Source organism: Pipistrellus kuhlii, unplaced genomic scaffold (assembly GCF_014108245.1).
Source record: "Pipistrellus kuhlii isolate mPipKuh1 unplaced genomic scaffold, mPipKuh1.p scaffold_m20_p_7, whole genome shotgun sequence".
Classification (NCBI taxonomy): domain Eukaryota; kingdom Metazoa; phylum Chordata; class Mammalia; order Chiroptera; family Vespertilionidae; genus Pipistrellus; species Pipistrellus kuhlii.
The window spans coordinates 26,739,724-26,761,460 of NW_023425573.1; the positions used below are offsets into that span (position 1 = coordinate 26,739,724).

The 21,737-nt window shown below is 37.7% G+C and overlaps 1 protein-coding gene across 3 annotated transcripts in view; it reads right to left on the minus strand.

The window, feature by feature from the left end:
• Positions 1-21,737, minus strand: part of USP40 (ubiquitin specific peptidase 40) — a 71,323-nt gene that overhangs the window by 21,438 nt on the left and 28,148 nt on the right. For all 3 annotated transcript variants that reach the window (XM_036421301.2, XM_036421305.2, XM_036421300.2), the window contains exons 12-22: positions 19,188-19,269; positions 16,865-17,036; positions 14,876-14,960; positions 13,584-13,654; positions 12,587-12,903; positions 10,059-10,182; positions 8,396-8,453; positions 5,252-5,305; positions 4,528-4,616; positions 2,388-2,474; positions 72-108 (exon numbers count right to left, since the gene is read on the minus strand). In XM_036421301.2, coding sequence (XP_036277194.1) covers positions 72-108; positions 2,388-2,474; positions 4,528-4,616; positions 5,252-5,305; positions 8,396-8,453; positions 10,059-10,182; positions 12,587-12,903; positions 13,584-13,654; positions 14,876-14,960; positions 16,865-17,036; positions 19,188-19,269 — 1,176 coding nt within the window. The remainder of the gene's footprint in view (positions 1-71; positions 109-2,387; positions 2,475-4,527; positions 4,617-5,251; positions 5,306-8,395; positions 8,454-10,058; positions 10,183-12,586; positions 12,904-13,583; positions 13,655-14,875; positions 14,961-16,864; positions 17,037-19,187; positions 19,270-21,737) is intronic.

The following is a 21,737-nucleotide window of genomic DNA, read 5'->3' on the forward strand; positions in this document are numbered from 1 at the left end:
TGGCTTACAAGTACTTTCTTGTAAATCAATGATGTGGATAAGATTATACATCACCATGGCCTATAACTTACCTGATAGGCCAAATTTCTCCAGCATTGTCTTCAAACACTAAAAAAAAAAAAAAAAAAAAAGTATGTTCATTAGTTTCCTGTTTATGAGTTACAGTATTGAAAGAAACAACCTCTTTGGATCTTGGGGCCTATTTAAGTCTGATCAAATAGATAAGTGTACACATAGTTAAGATGATGACTGAATAAGCTCTCCTTCCTAAGAGCCAAAGGGAAAAACCCATTATGTTGAGAGAAGACCAGGAATGCTGTTGTGGGTGTGTTGTAATTTGGGATGACAATCAAAACACGTAGCAGCTGGGTATGTAAGCCTGGAATTTTGAGGCGAGATCCCGTCTAAGAATTGAGCCCTAAGGTAGTAGCAAACTGAGAAGGGCTAAGAAGGGAAATCTGAAGAGCTGCAAGGAACAGTCATCACGTATGTGCCATGCTGCTGAGAGAGAGGGAGAGCGAGATGAAGACCGAGAACTGCTTGCTGTACTTGGTAAGAGCTGTTTCGGTGGTATGGTGGGAACAAGTTTACCTGCCATGAGAACAGAAAGACACACACATCGCTCCTTTGTACAGATTTGTGATCTCCTTTCTTTGAAATTAAAAACAAACACAACACTAAAATTCAAAGGCAAATGAAAAACTCCAAAAATATTTTCAGCATGTAACAAGAGTAAAGAAACTTACTAAAAACGTGTTTTCACATGGAACTCTGTAGCCACATGAGGACCCTCAATCTCAATCACTGGGGCAGCCAATTGTGCTTGTCAGTACCCTAACCCAGATTCTTTTGAAGCAAATGTCAGGTATCATATAGTATTTATTAATATTTATGGAAAGATAAACATTCTTTAAAAAAAAAACACCCTAAAATAATGATGGCATTTTTAAAAATTAAGAATTCTTTAATAACAATTATCTAATCAGTGTTCAAATTTCCCAACTTTCTTCCAAACCATTAGAGTTCTTTTGATTTGAGTCAAGGGTCAAATGAAGTCCACACCTTGCCCTGCTTGCTGTTTGTCCTGAGATAAGAACTTTTAACCTACAGGCCCTCTCCCCATAGCTGGTTTCTTGAAGAGGAGTTTTCCACTTTTGGACTGTGCTGACTGTACTTCTAGGTTTGGTCAGAATCAGGTTGCCTGGGGGTTTTGGGGGGTGGGGGGAGGGCATGAAAAGCATGGGTAGTGTTAAGCTTCTATAATGCCTGAGTGTTGTCCTTTTTGGGTTGTGAGCAGGCTTTTAGGATCATTGCCTTTAGACCTCATTCAGGGTTGAAAAACTGATAGTTTAAAATTCTTTCTCCTTTTAATAACTGGGATTGTTTATTTAAAAACCTGTTATCTGTCTAGTTGCCCTGCAGTATAGTCTGTAAAACAAAAACAGAACAAATGTTTGACTCTTTCCTTTATGGTTCCCAAGCACCCACTTGGTTACCCATAGGTTCCTAATGAAGATAGCATTTTTAAGGTCACATGAACTCATTGACTTGATATATACCAGTCAACTTTTATCGCCATTCCCATTGAGGTCTAAGCTGTCTCATCTTTGACCAGAGACATCCTCTTCAAAGATGAGAGGCTTCTGTGTTTCTCTGCTGACACCAGTCATCTTTGCTGGCTTCCCTTCTTTCTGTTCTGACAAGATGCTGCAGGCTCATCTTACACTTTCCTGACCTAGACACAGAGCCCTGGCTCCTTCTTGTAGAAAATAGTAGTTAGCAACCACAATCTGGGTGCTCACAATGGCTAGGCTAGTCATTGTTTCTAGGCTGTTTCAGGAGGAGGAAGTAGAAAAATATTTGTTCAAAGAAAAAATACAGCAAGTTTACTTGATTCTTCAAATTCCAAGTACAGGCTTCACTTATCCACAAAGCTGTCATTCTGTCCATTTTCCACATTGAAAGTCCCAGTCACGTGTTTGCTTTATCACACACACACAAACACACACACACACACACACACACTCACACACTCACATTTCTACCTCTGTTTATGTAGCTGTGTGAGTAGATAAAGTGAAAAAGGAAATATGCCACAATAGTCATATTATTGGGATAAGGGATGATAAGGGGTTTTATTTTTTTTAAAAAAAATCTATTTCTACAATCAACAGTATTGATAATAATAAAAATAACTTAATGTAAAATTCCAGTTGGCTCACCAATTTTCAAGCTCCCAAAACTATTCCTTTAGTGGGTACATATAATTATTTAAAGTATATTATATAAACTTCTAGCCTTAGGACCTCGAAATCCTAATACAGGTTATTCCTGTTCCCCATATCAGACACCCAGACTCCCCTCCTCCCCCAAGTAAAATAACTTACTTCTTTCACAGAGATCGTTTCTTCTACTATGATTTCCATCTCAGACCCGGGCTGGATATCACTCCCCATAGCGAAAAACAGGAACAGCTAAGATCAAGACAGAGTGTGAATGCAACTCAATCTAAATTTTAAAATTCTACAAATGCATTATTTACTTCCAAAAAAAGAAAAGTTTCATGTAGTCCATGAAACTGTAATAAAAATCTCAAATTATGTAAAAACAAGGCTATGTTAGATAATTTAATGTTACAATTTAAATAATCATCTCAACTATCTAGAAATGTAAGATGCTTCATCACCAATGTTTTTACTCCTAAAACCTCTCAATGATATTATTTATTCTTCCATGAGCTCCATCTTTCTTGGTCATTCCTCAAAGGAACTTGTAATTACTATACATTATAAGCATAACTGTGTTTTTCTCTGAATCATTTGGTTGTGACCTTATTTTCTGTCCATATACTATGATTCCTAAGACTCTACAGGAAAAATGTGAGTCTGATCTCTTGTCAATTCAGCTGCTTAGAGCCCTATTTTCCTTCCATTTAAAAAAAAATGTTTTTATTGATTTCAGAAAGGAGGGAGAAATGTCAATGATGAAAGAATCATCGATTGGCTGTCTCCTGCATGTCCCCTACATTGTATTGGGCTTGCAACCTGGGCATGTGTCCTGACAGGGAATCGAACTATGATCTCCTAATTTACAGGTGGATGCTCAACCACTGAGCAACAATGGCTGGGTCTACTTTCCTTTGTAACTCAACTTCACATGTCACGTTTTCCTTTTCCAGCTTGTGCTCCGGTTCAGGGAAGAAGAAATTAAAGAGAGGTTGCTGGAAAATGAATTAAGTGGATCCAGACAGAGGGTTCCTGATATGAATAAGCTAACCTTGGCACAGTCTTAACAGTAAGTACATAAATATGACTTTGGGACTGTAATGGAAGTTTACTACATAGGTAGGGCTTCTGGCAAAGTCAAACAAATGGTATTTCTACAGGAAATGAATACTGATAAAGACCAAGCTGTTGTGAATTATATTATTGTAGAGAAATTACATCCAGAATTAATATTCTGTATTTCATTAAATCTAAAATTTAATTAGCTATTACTCATTGCTTTATGTACAATGAAAAAAGAAAACAGTGCTGGCTACACTGGAGGATGCCATGGATAAAAGATGCAGCCTAATCTCACAGATGTTAAAAGTTGCAGGGGAAAGGGCATATTTCAGAATTTCTGAAATATGGTTGAAACTAGTAGCCATAAGAGTCCCCTTAACCAGTTTTCACAGAACTATGCTTTGACAGTATTTTTTATTTACAATTTAAAAATTTTTAAAAAATATTTTATTGATTTTTTTACAGAGAGGAAGAGAGAGAGTTAAAAATATTGATGAGAGAGAAACATCAATCAGCTGTCTCCTGCACACACACACACACACACACACCCCCACTGGGGATATGCTGGAAACCAAAGTACATGCCCTTGACCGGAATCGAACCCGGGACCTTTCAGTCCGTAGGCTGTCACTCTATCCACTGAGCCAAACCGGTTTCAGCTACAATTTTTTTTTTTTTTTTAAATTCTCACCCAAGGACATGCTTAGAGAGAGGAAGGAAGAGAGAGAAACATGATAGCCTAATATGCTAAGTGTCTGGTCATTCCTTCAACCCATCAAAGTGTAATATGCTAATGATATGCTAAGGCCATGCAACCACTCTCTATGATGTGCACTGACCACCAGGGGGCAGACAGTTGACCGGTCAACCAATTGTTATGATTTGCACGGACAGGAGGCAGATGTTCCAAACAGTAGGTTAGCTTGCTGCTGGGGTCCAGCCAACCAAGACTGACAGACATGCCCTGGAGCCGTCCCATGGTCCCTTCCTAGCTGGCCAACCTCCCTCGTCCCTCTCCACCCCTGACCGGGCATCGATGGGGTCCCTTGTCCTGGCTTGTGCCCTCTTACAATCCAGGACCCCTTGGGGGATGTGGGAGAGCCGGTTTCGGCCTGATCCTGCAGGCCAGGATGAGGGACCCCATTGGTGCATGAATTCGTACACTGGGCCTCTAGTGAATTATGAAGTGAAGAACTGACTATGGGAAGGTGGGTGTGGTGGCCAGGTGATCTCATATTACCTGAGAGGAAGTTGGTGCTTTTCCAGGACAGAGTCCCAGTGAACTCCCCATCTTCAATTCTGCTTCTTTCAATGTGTAACTGTCTGGCACTACAAAATTTTTAAAAAACAGAATGAATATTATTCATCCCTACCTTTCTGGGCAAAATACTATACTGCAATTTTTCTTTTGAAAATCAAGAATGTTAAGAAAGAAAAAGTTGCACTCTATGCAAAAGGGTTATATATATTATCTTTATGTTTGATTTTCTATTTCCAAATGCCAGAATATATTTTTCCTGTTATCTGTACAACAATGCTAAGACATAAAAGGTGACTAGGAATATTCTAGAGTCTATTATTAATAATTAGTCTCAATTACATCTAATGACAACAAGTGTTAGAGGTTAGAAGGCTCTATTCCATAATAGATATCTCAATAAAGTTAGCAAATTAAAAAATTGACAATAAATCTATAAGGATAGAAGTAGATTAAAACCATGACTAAAATGAGGATCAGCTAATCAGAAAGACAGCTGTTTTAAAACAGAACTGTTTGAATTTTGGTTAAGATACTCTGTAACACATGAGTAAGATACCTGGATAAAAGTATGTCCTATAAATTAATTTCTAAAAGGTAATTAAAGAATATTAGGTATTGGAATCTATCATTTAAAGTAAAAGTGTTAAGAAAGTTAGATAGCATGGATATGTGTCAGCTTTTGAAAGCTACCACAAAGATTTACCTGGACAAAGAAGCTTCCCATTTCTATCAATAGGTCTCAAACAGCTGTTCTCAGCTACAAGTAAGAAGAAGCAGGTCAGTGCACCAAAGAAAGAAAATGAAAGAGCCTCCACTGTGTTAATTAGCAGGAGCTATGATAAGCTAAAACGAAAACAACCCCTCCGTTCCCCAACAACCAGAAAACAAGTATAACCGTCTTCACTTTGTACTGCAGTAGCACAGGACTGTAAGAATGCTTTGCAAGCTGAAACTATGCAAGGCAATTTTAACAGTGAGAAAAATTACAATTTTCTTGCCCTTTAAAAGACGTCTTATTTCTTTGTACAAAATATGTCAATAGTGTAAACAGGTCTTGCTTTCTTCAGCTACTCCTGTGACTTGTCTACACAGTGAGCATCTTTTCTTTTCACAGCGAACTGTCATACTCAGATGTCTAAGTTTGGATCAGCTTCCAATATTTTACACTTTGTGCTTTCAACCTCATGAAATATGCCCAAGAGCTCCTTTAACATGAACTTTTATTTTGTCAGCATCACCTCTCCTAGGACAGCTTCATTCTTTCTGTCACATCCATGGTCCTCACTTCTGTAGATGTGCCCACTCATTAAGTTCCTCCACCTGCATGGCTAGTCTCTTGAATGACTGCATGTCAACACCCCCATGTCAGCTATTTCTTCTATCACTCCACATGCTTTGTTTCTTTGCTGCGCTTTCCTCTTGGCTGGCCGGTTTGAAGACTTGTCCTTATAAAATGTCACGTGGGTTTACCACTGGGAGAGGAGGCAATGAACTATTCACACTCTGCTGTCTGTGTGTTGAAATTAATGATCAGACATGCAGTGATGTACATTTGTTAGATCTGCAGACTGAAGCTGGGAGCCAAGTTTGTGCTTTGTGCAATTATGCAGTTAAATCCAGTGATAGCTGGAATTTGAACTGTGTTTCTGGGTAACTAATCTATACTAATAAAAGGGTAATATGCTAATTAGACTGGATGTCTTCTGGAAGTCCTTCTGGACAAAGCCACAGCAGCTGTAAGGGCCAAGGGCTGGTGGCGCAGGAGAGGCAGCGTCGAGGAGGGCCAGGGCCAGTCCATGTGGCTCTGTGTGGTCCCTCTGTCTGTTTTGTGGGAAGGAGCACACCAGGTTTGGTCCAATCAGAATTCTTATCAAGTTGGACATGAAGTGGGGAGGTTGGGAGAATGGAGCCTTCTGAGAGAAAGAATGGCATAGATTTTAGAAGTTCTAATTTTATTAGACCTTGGCAGAATCTCTTTCTGAGATTCCTGAGTTCTGTATCCTATACTATAATCATATGAAACTAGCATATAATTCTAATACAATTTTTTAATATATTTTATTGATTTTTTGCAGAGAGGGAGAGAGATAGAGAGCTGGAAACATCAATGAGAGAGAAACATCAACCAGCTGCCTCCTGCACACCCCCTACCGGGATGTGCCCACAACCACTGTACACGCCCTTGACCAGAATCGAACCTGGGACCTTTCAGTCCGCAGACCGACGCTCTACCACTGAGCCAAACTGGTTTCGGCTAATACAATTTTTTTTATTGTTAATAATTTTCCATTGATTCCCCCCCCCCCCAAAAAAAAAACAACAAAAATATCTTTTAGGATTATGAGTGAGATTGCATGAAATCACAAATTAATTTTGAGAGAATTAGCCTCTTAGCAATATTGTGTCTTTCGACTCAAGAACATGGAACATCGCTCCATTTATTCAGGTCATTTTTATTTTTCACAGCAATGTTCCCTAGTTTTCAGTGTACAGGTCTTGCACACATTTTGTTAATTTTATCCCCAAGTATTTTATGATATTTTATTCTGTTTTCTTAATTTCATCTTCCATTTGTTTTTGTTACTAGTAGGTAAACATACAATGGACTTTTGTATATGATTTGAATTCCTATCAAACTTATTATTTCTAATAGCTTTTTAATAGAATTCTTAGGATATACAAATGGACAATAGCACACCAACAATGCTCACTATCATTGCAAAAGGAAAATACAATTGAACACACCATGATATACCAATTCATATTCACTAGAATGGCTATAATAAAAAATATAATTACAACTAGTGCCAGTTAGTGTCCTGACATATTACTGGTTCAGCCACTTTGGAAAATAGTATGGCAGCTTCTTATAAAGCTAAACATAAATTTGCCATTTGACCCAGTAATTCTAACCCTGCATATCTACCGAAAAGAACAAAAACACATGTCCACACAAAAACGGTGTTTACAGCATCGGTCGCCAACCAGTGTTCCACAAACCACTGGTGGTCCACGAGGTCCAAAAGGTTGGCGACTGCTGTTTTATAGCACACTATTCATAAAAGCCAAAAAGTTAATGAATCAATCAGCTAGTAAATGAATAAACAAAAGGTAACATATAGAATGGAATACTAGGAAAAGGAACAAATTACTGATACATGGTAAATCATGGATGAATCAAAAAATGGATTGCTAAGTGAAAGAAGCCAGGCATTAAAAAAAACTTATTATATGGTTCCATTTATATGAAATGTCCAGAAAAGCAAATCTAGACAGACAGAAAGTAGGTGAGTGGTTATCAGGGGCTCAGAATGTGAATAGGAATGAGGGATTGTTTTGGAGTGATGGAAATGTTCTAACACTCAATTACAGTGTTGGTGGTACAACTCTATACCTTAACTAATAATCACTGAATTATGCTTCAAAAGGGTATTTGATGGTATGTATACTATACCTCAATAAAAGACTGTTAAAGAAAACCCAATGCTGAGTGAATAGTGAATTTATAGAATGCTATACTCAGTATCATAATTTATGTAAGTGTAATATACACATAAACATATATAAGGGAACATAATATATACAACATAAGTCCATAGACTAGACACACACCCAAAACAGATATAGTGGCTGCAACTGGGGAGGGAGAGAGAGTAGGTTTGAGGAGGACACAGAGGACTTATTAATGTTTCAAACAAAAACAAACACATGACAAAATGTTAACATCTGTCCATTTTGGGTGGTAGGTGCATGAGTTTTCCCTAAATTACTTTGTGTACTCTCCCATAATTTTTTCAATTAAAAATAAAAACTAAACTGAACCCCCAAACCAAACATAAATAATTACCTAGGTCCTTCATTAATTTTAATTCCTTTATGGCTTTAATTCGAATATCAAACACCACCTAAAATAGAGAAATAAACTAATGACTGTGTATAAGTTGAAAACAATGGGAGAATAAGAAAGTGGAGATTGTCAATGTGTGCATGTACAGATTGAATTATTAATTACCTGATATTTGGTAGTTTTTACCTACTTTAAAATTGTTTTTTCATCCCTGAAATTCATTTTCTCTCTTCTACAAAGTCAAAATAAAAAACTTAGATTTTAATATCGATAGTCAAGTTTTTACCAACCTGATGTTAACTGGAATAGAAATGACTCCTATAGAGAATCAGAAAAACAATTCTAGCTAGAAACAAAAAACAAAAAACTGACAAACCACTAACCTTTTTGATGAGAGGAAACAAAAATTTCAGGTCATCACTTTTCTTTATGTTAAGAGTGATATATTCAGTGCCAATAAGCATAACTTATATACAAATATATAATACTAACCCAAGGGCACTATTTAAAATGTTTAAATTACTTTATTAGACCTGTTTTCCTTTTAGTTTAGGCTAACTGCCTCTAGGGCAGCGGTTGCCAACCTTTTGGACCTCACAGACCACCAGTGGTCCATGGACCACCAGCTGGCGATCACTGCTCCAAAGGTTTCCTTAACCCAGCAATCACCAACCTTTTGGACCTCATGGACTACCAGTGGTTGGCGGACCACTGTTTGGCAACTGCTGCTCTAAGGCATAAAATTGTGGAAATTTAGGGGTTAAACTGGTGTCAGAGATCCACTCTACCCTCCCACCGGTGCCCCACTCTGTGCTAAGAAGACTCAGGGACTTCACCAAAGTCTCCCACTTAGGGTCAGGGTGGTAGGTCTTAAACTGTCCCTTTATTATACCAACAAATATGACTGCACCTTACGAAATCATAATACTAATAGAAAAGAAATAATTCTAATGGTTCTTTTAATGTTATAGAAAAAAGCAATGAATTGAGACTATATAAATAAAAAAAGATGTTTTCTGAAATAATGTTTAAGGAAACTAGTATCTTCAAATGAAAGACTGGAGGACGCCCTTTTAAAGAGAGGGGGGCTTTATATAGAGCAGTGGTCGCCAACCTTTCAGACCTCACAGACCACCAGTTGGTGACTGCTGCTCCAAAGGTTTCCTAAAACCAGCAATCGCCAACCTTTCAGACCTCATGGACCATCGATTGGCGACTGCTGATATAGAGCACAGAGTATAATGTAGAGCAATTTCAATTAAACTTAAAAACAAAAACACATAAAATATATATACCTGTTTTAAAAATTACAAAAATGACCCTTGAAAACAGCATTTCACATTTTGATAAAGAAAAATATATATTCATATTTTGATATAGCATTATGTATTTGACAACAAAGCCAGAGTATTCCATTCCAGTTAAATACCTAACGCCCACTTTCTAATTCTAGGCTTTGGATTGGGGGGTGGGGGGGGGTAGCACATATTTTTTTGAGCTATGCCAAGAATTAATAAGTAAATAAGCAATAATCAGATAGTAAAAATATTGATTTCTTAGGATTTAGAAGTCTGAAACTTTTCTGATAGAGTAAGGTATTGCTTTCTAAATAAAATCGTTAACTAAAACACTATCAACTAAACTTTAATTATAATCTACTCACTGTGTTAACAGTTGCTGATATTTTAACTTTCTCCTCTTCAGATTCCAATTGACAAAAATTATTAACTTGGACCCAGTCGACCTCATTCATACTAGTGATCCATTTCCCTTGTTTGGTCAACAAACTGTAGGTAAAAGATGTGTTTTTAAAAAGTGTCTTTATACAGCACTTGTATAGATCAGGAAGAATCAGAATATCAATATTGTTCCTCAGGCATCACTTCTAAAATTCTGCCTCTGTCTCTTAATGTGACTCACTGAAGGTGACCAACTTCTACTGAACTGGGTTTATTAAAGTTGACTATCTTTTTAGGACAGTATCAGGCAGTACTCTATGGAGTCTATATTCTATGGAATCTATATTAATGACTCAGATATTCTTTGACTTAAGACAAATAATTTGTTGCCACACTTTTCAAAAAGAACTCTTGTAACTGAACAATCAGCTGTTGACTTCTGCCTGCACATTTTTATCAGCAGAAGGGCTTTAAGAGAAGCTATACGTAAGACCCACCCACTAGATTTCGATTTAATAACAAGACAGCCATGTACAGTTGTGCAGACCGACACTGCATCAAAGTGCCACAGCTAAGGGGTGTCACTTATATCACACACTGAATATTTGTTTTTTATTATAGAGTGCTATTTTATGATAGCAGATGGCAGTAGAGTAACTTGTTCTAACAAGCCTTTACTACAGGTAAAGAATCTTAAAAAGGGACTTCTTTCTAACTCACATGGAGGCACTGAATGGCTAGTGAAAGTCCTCTCTGTGAGTGCGTTTCAGAGCCCTGACACACAATCCTACTCTTTATTTCAGTTATTCCTATTTGGACCCCACCTGAAGTTAGCAATCCTAAATACAGCAAAGTTTTAAGCACAAAGAAACCCTTAAAATAGTGAAAAGCTAATGATGACAATGACGATGATGCTAGCTAAAATATTCAGCACCCACTATGTGCACATTTTGTAAAGCACTTGATCCTTACACCTCTATGAAGTTGGTACTAATTATTACCCCTCTTTACAGAAGAAGAAATTGAGCAGAGAGAGATGAAGTAACTTGCCCATGGTCACACAGTTAGGAGTTGATAAAGCTGGAAATAGATCCAAGCAGCTGGTCCCAGAGCCCTTGTCCTTACCCACTACCTGTACTGCCTCCCAAAGGAGCAGCTGGGTATGCTATAACATCAACACTGATTCTCATGTAGAATGAGTTTTATGAAGAGTCTACCAACATGGGGAAAATAGGATGTAGCTATCTAAAAAATAATTGGCATGTTCAAAAAGAAAAAAGCCTTCAAAACAAAAAATCAATTATCTGAGCTCAAACAGGTAAGCTAACAATGACTGACATGCTTGGGAGGTGCAGTGACACTGTTGCCAGTCTCCAAGCTTCAGGTCTGTATTTCCCAAGTCCTAATAAGTGGTACTTTAAAAAAAAGAAATACAGCCGAAGCCGGTTTGGCTCAGTGGTAGAGCATCGATCTGCAGACTGAAAGGTCCCAGGTTCGATTCCGGTCAAGGGCATGTACATTGGTTGCGGGCACATCCCAGTGGGGGGTGTGCAAGAGGCAGCTGGTCGATGTTTCTCTCTCGACGTTTCTAGCTCTCTATCTCTCTCCTTTCCTCTCGGTAAAAAATCAATAAAATATATTTAAAAAGAAAAAAAGAAAAAAAAGAAAGAAATACATAATAAACTTTTTAATTAGATACACATGGTGGGGAAGTAAATGTCTGGAAAACACCCAAAAGAACAACAATGATAAATGTTACACAAAATAAGCATAATCACAAATGCTCTTCTGTGTCGCAGCCACTAAATAATACAGAGCTCTGTAATCTAAGCATATTCACAGCACTGATGAAGCAGGAAACCGACTAGGTTTGTAACCTAAAGTCTCCTACATGTGGAATTTGGGTGCTGGGGGGGGGGGGGGGGGAAGTTACCATATGGGACCCAATGACTACAGAAACTGACACTACAGTATCAAGACATGGATAACAAAAATGAAGAGAGGCAGTGTTTCTGGGTTCCAAACGCAACTTATGGAATTGCGGGCATAGTTCCCCCTATAACTGCTTTACGTGGGCAGCTGGGAGGAGCTCAAGAATAATAAAAAGGACTATGATGAAAAGCTGAATTGCCGTGTGGGATTTTTGTGACAAAATAGGTAAAGTTAGCTATGATTTTCATATAATTCTCATAAAAAATTTCAGGAACCAACTTTGTGAGAATATGTCTTCAATTTTATAAGGAATGCTAATAAGAGTTACTCAGATAGGATTCTGTTTTATAGCCAACTAATTTTGACTGTATCTTGTTTACATCTATATTACTTCGTTATCGCATTATAATATAATTTTTCTCCAATTTGCCTAACCTAGAGCATTCCTATTTACAAAACACAGTACACAATGTCTAGAAATGAAAAGAAACATTTAACTCTTAGTAAAAGAAAGCTTTAGAGTTCTAAGAGATAGTTCTCTAATTTAAATAACTTAAAAATTTTTTTTTCATCGAGTTACCTGTTATTATCATTACTGGAATCCTGAATCAGAATTGAGCTTCCATTTCTGAGGCCTTGTTCTCTGAAGGTCTTCTTCAAGTCCTCCTTGGGAATGGCAGTCCAGCTCTCCCCACCTACAGACTCAGTACTGCTGGTAAAGATGACACCTCCTGGCATTGCTAAGGCTGTGAATACTGTGCCCACTTCTGCATTAGCTGGGAAGACCTGTGGAGATTCTACCAACTGCCGACACTCTTCACTGCCTGTTGCCAGATGAAGAACATTTAAAAGCAGAGGTTCACAGTCACTACCAGTGGGAATCTGGATTCCACCAACCTACAATAATGTCAAGACAACCATTAGTATAGTTTACATTTGCCAACATTAAGTCAACACAGTAACAGAAGACTCCTCTTGCAGAATAATTCTCATTTATCCAAGTGAAGTTTTGACAAATGTCTTTTAAGTATCAGAAAAATAACCTTATATATTTCGTTTGAAACTTTCTCTTAGCTGTCTTGTATTTTTTAGGAGAAATCTGGAGTGGGGACAGAGATATACGAGTCCTCGGTGGTGGCAATGAAGACTCGGGAATAAGTGCGATGGACCAGGGAGAGTTCACTGAGTGGCTGAGATGTTCCTCACCCTTTTCCTGACTTAGAAAATTCACTCTGCTCTCACTCCCTAATTCAATAGAGCTATTTGCCCTCTTCTAAATCCCGAATGGGAATATGCACAGACACCGCCCCCCCCCGCCTCCCGCCCCCAGCACTTAGTGCAGTTACACCATGAAATCTGAATCTCTGAACTTAGCTTCTGACACCTAGCCTGGCAGAGTGGAGGGGCTCAATAAATATCTCTTTAACACATAACTACTATTTACTGTACCTAAAATTTATTAAGTATTTCAGTAGTTTTCTAATACCTAATTGCCTTCACATATGCTGAATAAAATTTCATTACAATGACTTAAAAAATCCAAAACTATCATGAATATTTCTTAAATATTTTCTTACCTCCTCTCCATTCCATACAAAGATGTCTTCCTCATCAGCAATTTCAAGGTCACACAGTGTCAGGTCATCTCCTAGGATTAGGAGACAGTCAGTGAGACCATTCATCTAAAGAAAGAGCTGAGACACATTTTTTTAAAAAAAATCGTTCCCATTAAGAAAAATAAAGAGGTAGTAATTATGTTTATTATATGAATTTTATCTTTATTCCACCCATCTCACTGTTTAGTTTTTTCTTTATGTAAGCATTTCCCCATGTTGCTGCATAAGTTTTGTGAACATGACAGTGGGAAACAAGAGTTGAATATGAAGTCAACTGTGCTTGGCTCTGTGAACAGGAGTAAGAATTTGGCATCAAATGGACCCAGCTCCACCACTAATTAGCTGTTATGACCTTGTATACAAGTCTCTACACTTCAATTTTCTCATGTATAAAGTGGGGATAAAAGAATTTTGTAACAATCAAATGAGATAATTTATATAAAACACTTATCTTAGTATTTGGCAGAGTGAAGGCCAAAGTAACTGTTACCACTGTGACTGCTATTATTACTGTTTTGTTGTTATTTAAAGGAAGTAAATACTTTTCAGCTTTCAAAGCACACTTGTTACTTTTGCTACAAAATATGAAACTAAGAGTTGGGTAAAAAAAATCATGCTATATAGCCCTGGCCAGTGGTTCAGTTGAATGGAGCACTGTCCTATATACCAAAGTTTACAGGTTCAATTCCCAGTCAGGGCATGTACCCAAGTGGTGGGTTCAATCCCCTCCAATGCACATAGGAGGCCAACTGATTGATGTTTCTCTCTCTCTCTCTCTCTCTCTCTCTCTCTCATCAATAAAAACACAGCCTCTGGTAACGATTAAAAAAAAATTGCAAGGCCTTTTAACAAATTAATTTGGTACAGAAACAGCCTTAATTTCAGAAATTATAAAATGTTTCCAAGTTACCAAAATTTTACATGTTATATAAATTGGACAAATCACATAGTTAACCTCGATGTGGGGGTGGAAGGACGAGAAGAGATAAACCAAAGAACTTACATACTTATATGCATAGCCCATTGACACGGGCAATAGGGTAGTGAAGACCTGGGGGAAAGGGAATATGGGCTGAGAAGACGGGGAGGAAAAGGGGAGGAAATGGGAGATGTTGGTAATACTATCAACAATAAATTTATTTTTTTAAAAGTAGTAGGTAGGGGGAAGACTGGCCGGGAGTAGAAAATCACAGATGAGCCCACAAAAGTATAAATATATAAAATGAACTGCTGTGTCTTAATATTTATCTTACCATCAAGTGTCTGATAGACGTGAAGTCCTGCTGGTACAAACTTTGCAACACTAAGGACCATGTCTCCTTCCCAAAATTCTAACAGCTACAGAATATTTGTAAAAGAAAAGAGCACAAGAAAAATAGTCACATTCCCAGGTTAAATAAGACATGTAATGTGCCAGTATACATATGTGGAAGATACGGAGAGCAAACAAATGAATACTCCCATCCCATCCCGCCCAACAGGGAAAGTAAGAAAAGAAGGTATCACTCATTATTAAATCAGTTACGTCAAAGTTGGTTAATCTTCCCCATTAGTGATGGGAAAATCTTGGGAGACACAAAGAGCACAACTACTATCTAAACAATTCTATGTAACTTATGGGAAGACCACTTTTATCAGAGGCAAATTGACCAACATACCAGCCCAGGAATCTGTCCAAAAGAGCAAAATGATTTAATCAGTGCTGTTCAGAAAAAGCAGCATTGACTCTAACACCTGAAAGGAAGGCTTCCCACTGTAAATTTAAACAGTGTAATAGATTACCGGGGGTTTGTTTCATAAGTTTGTAGATCCAAGACTCTGGGGACTGTGGTAACCTCTACAAAATAACATCACCCATAAAGATTAATTCTATTTAGTCTCTCTCCACAATACCACAAGACAGTACTCTTAAGAAGAAATTTCATATTTATAAGCAATAAGTTAACTTCAATCTCACAGTCTCTTGCCAGTGGCTGGATTCTAAGATAACAGACCTGCAGTTAAAGATCCTTTTTACTTATCACCTAATGTCATCTTAGGGTAAGATCCCCAACTGCCAGGACTGGCTCCAAAATGAACTTTTAATGCAAAAGTTCAGTGATATTAGACAATTTTAGAAATCCTGATGCTGATCCAACATTTAAATATAATTCAAATAAACTGAAGTTAAAAAACAAAACAAAACTGGTCTGCTTCTCTTTGTACAAAAAGGAAAGTCAAAAGAAAACTAATAATTTTAGTAATTAATAGTTTTTCAGAAAATTCAATTATTTCTGGAAAAGAAAAAAAAAGCTTGCATGTTCTGTTTCCCTTTTCCTAGACCAGGAAGTAGTTGTGGGGTGAAGAAAGAGTAGGGAGACCAGGACAGGAATCCTAGTTCCACCTCTAACTAGGTGTCTGACCACAGGCAAATCACATATAAATCACAATCTCTTCATCTTAGGGTTAGCTTGTCCCCAGGAGGTTAAAGAACCAAATGACATAATTAATATCAAAGCCCTGGGAGTAAAATAAAGAGCAATCTTATTCTTGTCATTAAAATATGACTGGATAAATTATTTGGAAACAATGATTACGACAATGTTTGTTTTACCATAAACCAGTAGGTATTTTCCTTCACTTAACAATCTTATTAATAAACCAGAGGCCCAGTGCACAAAATGTGTGCACGGGTAGGGTCCCTAGGCCTGGCCAGCGATCAGGGCTGACCAGGGCCTTCCTTCGTTCCACACAGCCCCCTGGTGGTCAGCAGATGTCATAGCGGGCAGTCAAACTCCGGAGGGGACAATTTGCATATTAGCCTTTTATTATATAGAATTATTATATAAGATGCTATTCTGTACTGAAAGGTACAAGTGAGCTGCTTTTGTTTGTTTAGTAGTTCTTAGTTTTAGACAACATGCTTATCTTTATCTCTTCATTACCTTTAAAAACACTTTTTACATTTATTTTTTTAAAAAGAGACAACTTGGTACTCTCTCTTTCCCCAAAATAAAACATGCCAGTTTGATTCTGCCCCTACAAAGCTTCTGCAGGACTGTGCCTTGCCTGGCAGGGAAGCCTCTCTCTAAAAGACTGACCAGTGAGGGGAGAATATCTGAGCCATCCCTCTATGGAACTGGCCGATTTTCCTAAGCAGCTTTGAAAAACAACTAGTCATATCTTAAATAGGATTTTTGAAAAGAAATGCGGCTTAAGATGGACTGTAATGTATAAATTAAGAGGAAGTGCAGCTAAAATACCTGGAATATTGATTGTCGAAGATCTCCCAAAGTTTTTCTTTTATCAAAGGTTAAATCCCACACGCTTTCTGTTTGAGAGACTACTGGGTGCAGGGCCCCATTGAAGAAATGATAATGAGGGCCCAGGTGGAGATGCAATTCAAAGTTATTGTTTGTAGAATCATATTCTGCCCTTTAAAGAGGCAAAAAAAGTACATAAATGCTATGTTCTTACAAACACAAGTTTCATTTCAAACCAAAAATATTTGCTTTACAATATGAATTAAGTTCTCCATTCCACCTAAATAATTATAATTAACATCATTTTCTTCCATGCTCCAAAATGACTCATTTCAGCTTCTCAATAAATAGCAAAATTTCAGCTCTGCCATCATGCATTTCAAGAAAAATCAATTTTGATGTACATTGTGCAATGTTGCTCTGAATACTGACACTCGAACTCTTCCAATCCTGAGATTATTGTTATAAACAAAATGCTAAAAACCTGCTCCTAATAACCATGAAGTGTCAGATTTACAAACTTTTAATTTATCCTGATTTCCACTAACTCCATAGATTCTTCTTTAAAATATCTGAGGTTGATCCAATAATCCCCCTGAGACTGCTCCCCCCAGGCTCAATGTCCTCAGCAGCAGCCTTGAAGCATGGTGCCACACACTCTATTTACTCCAGGCAGTTGGGCCAATGGAGTGGAGGAGACTTTTGCCATTGTCCAGGTACTTCTGACACAGTCTATTAATGTGGTCAAAGGCAGAATCAGCTTTTTTGATGACCACATGACTAAAATCTCTTAATGTGTTTTTGTTGTTGTTTGTTTGTTTTTAATATCAACCACTAAGCCACACCACTAATGCTGGCTATTTTTCATCCTTAAGATATCTTTCTCTTTTAAGTTTTTAATTTTTAGTGTCTTGATTTTTGAGATTTCCTTTAATCTTGGCTTGCCATTCAATCTACCTGCTATTTTCTCCTCGGGTTCAAGTCAATGATAAAAATGTTGAACAAACCTCTGCTAAATAAGCAGCCACCTCGGTCCATGAAGACCATGGGATTTCCATTTCTCTAACCCAACACCCCACAGACGATGTCAGAGAGCAAATAAAGAACCAATTCTTCAGGGGCCAAGGTTAGACATCCAAAGAAAATAATGCTTAGACCATCAAATTTTCACAAAACATCTCCTTAATAATCTATTAAAAGTTTATGACAACGGCTGACAGTAAGTCCCATATTTGTAGAATCTACATTTCCTTCCTTTGCCCACCTCTGTTTTTCTGTCACTTCATGCCAGTTCTCCACAACTACTTAAATATGAGGGGTGATTTTCACAGCAGGCTCTCTTTATACCAAGGGAATAATTTGACAGGCTGTGATACAATTCATTTAGCTAACTATATGCTCACAGATTTCTCTAAGTCTTCTTAGGCTTCAATTCCTACTTAGCAATGGCCATTGACATGTCATTACTTTGTTCACTCTCACACGATAAGGATAATTTCAAAGTCAAAGATAATCTCACTATAAAAAATCAGCTGAAAACAGATATTGGCATTAACTAGATGAATTTTTTTCTTTTAATTTTCATTATTAAACTAGTGGCCCAGTGCACAAAATTCATGCACATTAAAAGGGAATTAGAGGAAATATTTTAATATTGCTATTTGCCCTTTCTCTATAATAGAAGTGTCAGAGATGAAAGAAAATTAGTAAAATGTATGTGAAAATTTTCCTCTGTTAGAGTCTGGGGCACCCTGTGGGACCCAGAGTCAAGTCTCCACCCACCCTTGCACCTCAAAATCGTGAGAGATCCAGACCTGGCTGGCCCCACCCCCACTGGACAAGATTCAGATCTGGCCAGCCCCAACCCATCAAGCCCTGCCGGGCAGGGGGTGAAGCCTCAAGTTCTCCAGTGCATGATGGGGGAAGGGGCGCGGCCTGAGGTATCCCCAGACTGGTGCCAGGGCAGGGGGTGTGGCCTCAGGTCCCCCAGCCCGGGACAAGGGGCATGGCCTGAGGTTCCTGTCAAACCTCACTGGGTGTGGGGCGAGGCCTGAGGTCCCCCATCAAGCCCTGCTAGGCTGGCTGGGGAGGGAGGGGGCCACAGCCTCAGGTCCCCTGCTGATTGCTCATTACGGGAATCCTGCCTCTGCTGTGGGTGCAGCCATCTTGTGTTACCGGAACCCACCCTCCACTGTACATGTCGCCAAGTTGTGATGGCGTGAGGGTCAATTTGCATATTACCTCTATTATATAGAATACTTAAGACCTAATTTAGATTAATCCTCTAGAAAAACCATTCAATCTCTAAAAGTAAGTTAGTTACCTTTTTGTTTGCAGTTCAATGTTAGCTGCATCCATTTCATTCAGTAAATGACATGGAACCTTGTATCTTGGATTAGCTCGAGCTGTGAACAAAATTTTTCATTAACTTGTGCTGACTAAATGAAATCTGGTTGCTGAAAATTAGCAAGGAAAACTAGAAAAGACTGTGCTGGGAGCTAGCAAGCTCTATCTGTGTGCACAACCATTTTTTCAGGATCTCAGTTTTCCATCTGAAAAATGAAAACATTAGAACAAATGGCAGGTACACACAGTTCCTTCAAGTCTCTTTAAATATACCTTTTAAAAAGAACACCATTTTCTTCTTGATAACAACTGTAATAATCTGCCACTACAAAAATTATGAAAATAATTTTAAAATTGATATTCCCTATAATCCCATTTCCAAAAGACACTGCTAAAATTTGGTACATATACTTCTGGTCTTTTTTCTATACTACACAATGTGTCTTGTACACACACACACACACACACACACACACTTATTTAAAGCAATTAAATTTGTTATAAAATGGAATTATATTCAACACATTTGAAACTTGCTTTTTCATTGCATATACCGTTCAGTATTTTTCCAAAGCTTTAAATGACAGCAGAGTTGTCCATTCTTTAAATAGCATAATTAATCTAACCAATCTTTCTGTTAGACATTAAGGTGATTTCCATAAGTCATTATTACAAAACAATGGGGTTAACAAACAAAAACAGTTATACACAGCTCTGATTATTTCAAGACAAATTTGTAGAAGTAACATTAATTTAAGGGTTTTAAATGCATATAACCAAATTGGCTATATTACTTTATATGCCTACTAGCTATAGAGGAAATGCCAACTACTGAGCATTAGAATCTTAGAAATATTTGACTTGGTAGGAAAAGAATGTCATTTCAATGCGGTGTTGTTTTTTAAACCTCACCTGTGGATATTTTTAAACCCCACCTCTAAAGAGAAATCAATGGGAAGGGAAGGGGGGAGGAGAGAGAGAAACATCATGAGAAACATCTATGTGAGAGACACATTGATTGGTTGCCTCCCATGCACATCCCTGCTAGTACTGGGGAACCTGCAACTAAGGTACATGCCCTCGAACAGGAATTGAACCTGAGATCCTTTGGTTCCCAGGCTGATGCTCTAACCATAGGGCAAAAACCAGCCAGGACTCAATGCTATTTTGATTCACATTTTTTATTATGACTTAGGTTGAATTTTTTAATTTTTATTTTCTTTCTTTCTATTAATTTCTTTTTATTTTTATTTTTTATTGTTTTAAGGTATTACATATGTCTCGCTTTTCCCCCACCAACCCCTCCCCAGCCACCCTCACCCCCCAGGACAAGCCCATACTGCCTCAGTGTCCCTGTCCATTGGTTATGCTAATACACATGCATACAAGTACTTTGGTTGATCTCTTCTATTCCCAAATGCCCTTCCCTGCCTTCCTCCTGAGGTTTGACAGTCCGTTTGGTGCTTCTCTGTCTCTGGATCCATTTTTAGTCATCAGTCTCTGTTCATTATATTTCACAAATGAGATCATGTGTTATTTATCTTTCTTGACTGACTTATTTCACTTAGCATAATGCTCTCCAGGTCCATCTATGCTGTTGCAAATGATAAAAGTTCCTCCTTTTTCATAGCAGTGGAATATTCCTTTGTGTAGATATACCACTGTTTTTTAATCCATCATCTGCTGATGAACATTTAGGCTGTTTCCAAATCTTAGCTATTGTAAATTGTGCTGCTACGAACACAGGGGTGCAGATGTCCTTTCTGATTGGTGTTTCTGATTTCTTGGGCCATATTCCTAGAAGTGAGATTACTCGGTCTACTGGCAGTTACATTTTTAAGGTTTTGAGGAAACTCCATATTGTGTGTGTGTGTGTGTGTGTATACAAGATAAATGATTTTTAAAATTAAGTGGTTGCACCAGTCTGCATTCTCACCAGCAGTACATAAGGGTTACTTTTTCTCCATATCCTTGCCAGCACTTGTCATTTGTTGATGACAGCCATTCTGACAGGTGTGAGATGTTACCTCATTGTTTTGATTTGCATCTCTCGGATAATTAGTGTCTTTGAGGATGTTTCATGTGTCTCTTGGCCTTCTGTATGTCCTCTTCTGAAAAGTGTCTATTTAGTACCTTTGCCCATTTAAAAAAAATTTTTTTTAATTAAATTATTATCTGTGTACATATTTTACCATTGCCCCTCCCCTCCCATACTTTGTCCATTTTTTTTTATTGGATTGTTTATCATCCTTTAGTTAATTTCTATGAGTTCCTTATCAATTTTAGAGATTAAAACCTTATCGGAGATAACACTGGCAAACATCTTCTCCCATGCAGTGAACTTTCTTGTTGTTTTTTAATTTTTATATTTGCAATTTATTGGTTGTCCCTACTTTTTTTTTTTTTTTTTTTGCATATTGCTTATTTATAAATATACTTTCTCCAATTTACTACTAAAAACAATGAAATGTATAGAAAAAGCACTCTACAGATAGAGGAAATATAGTTGTTATATATTTTGCTATTT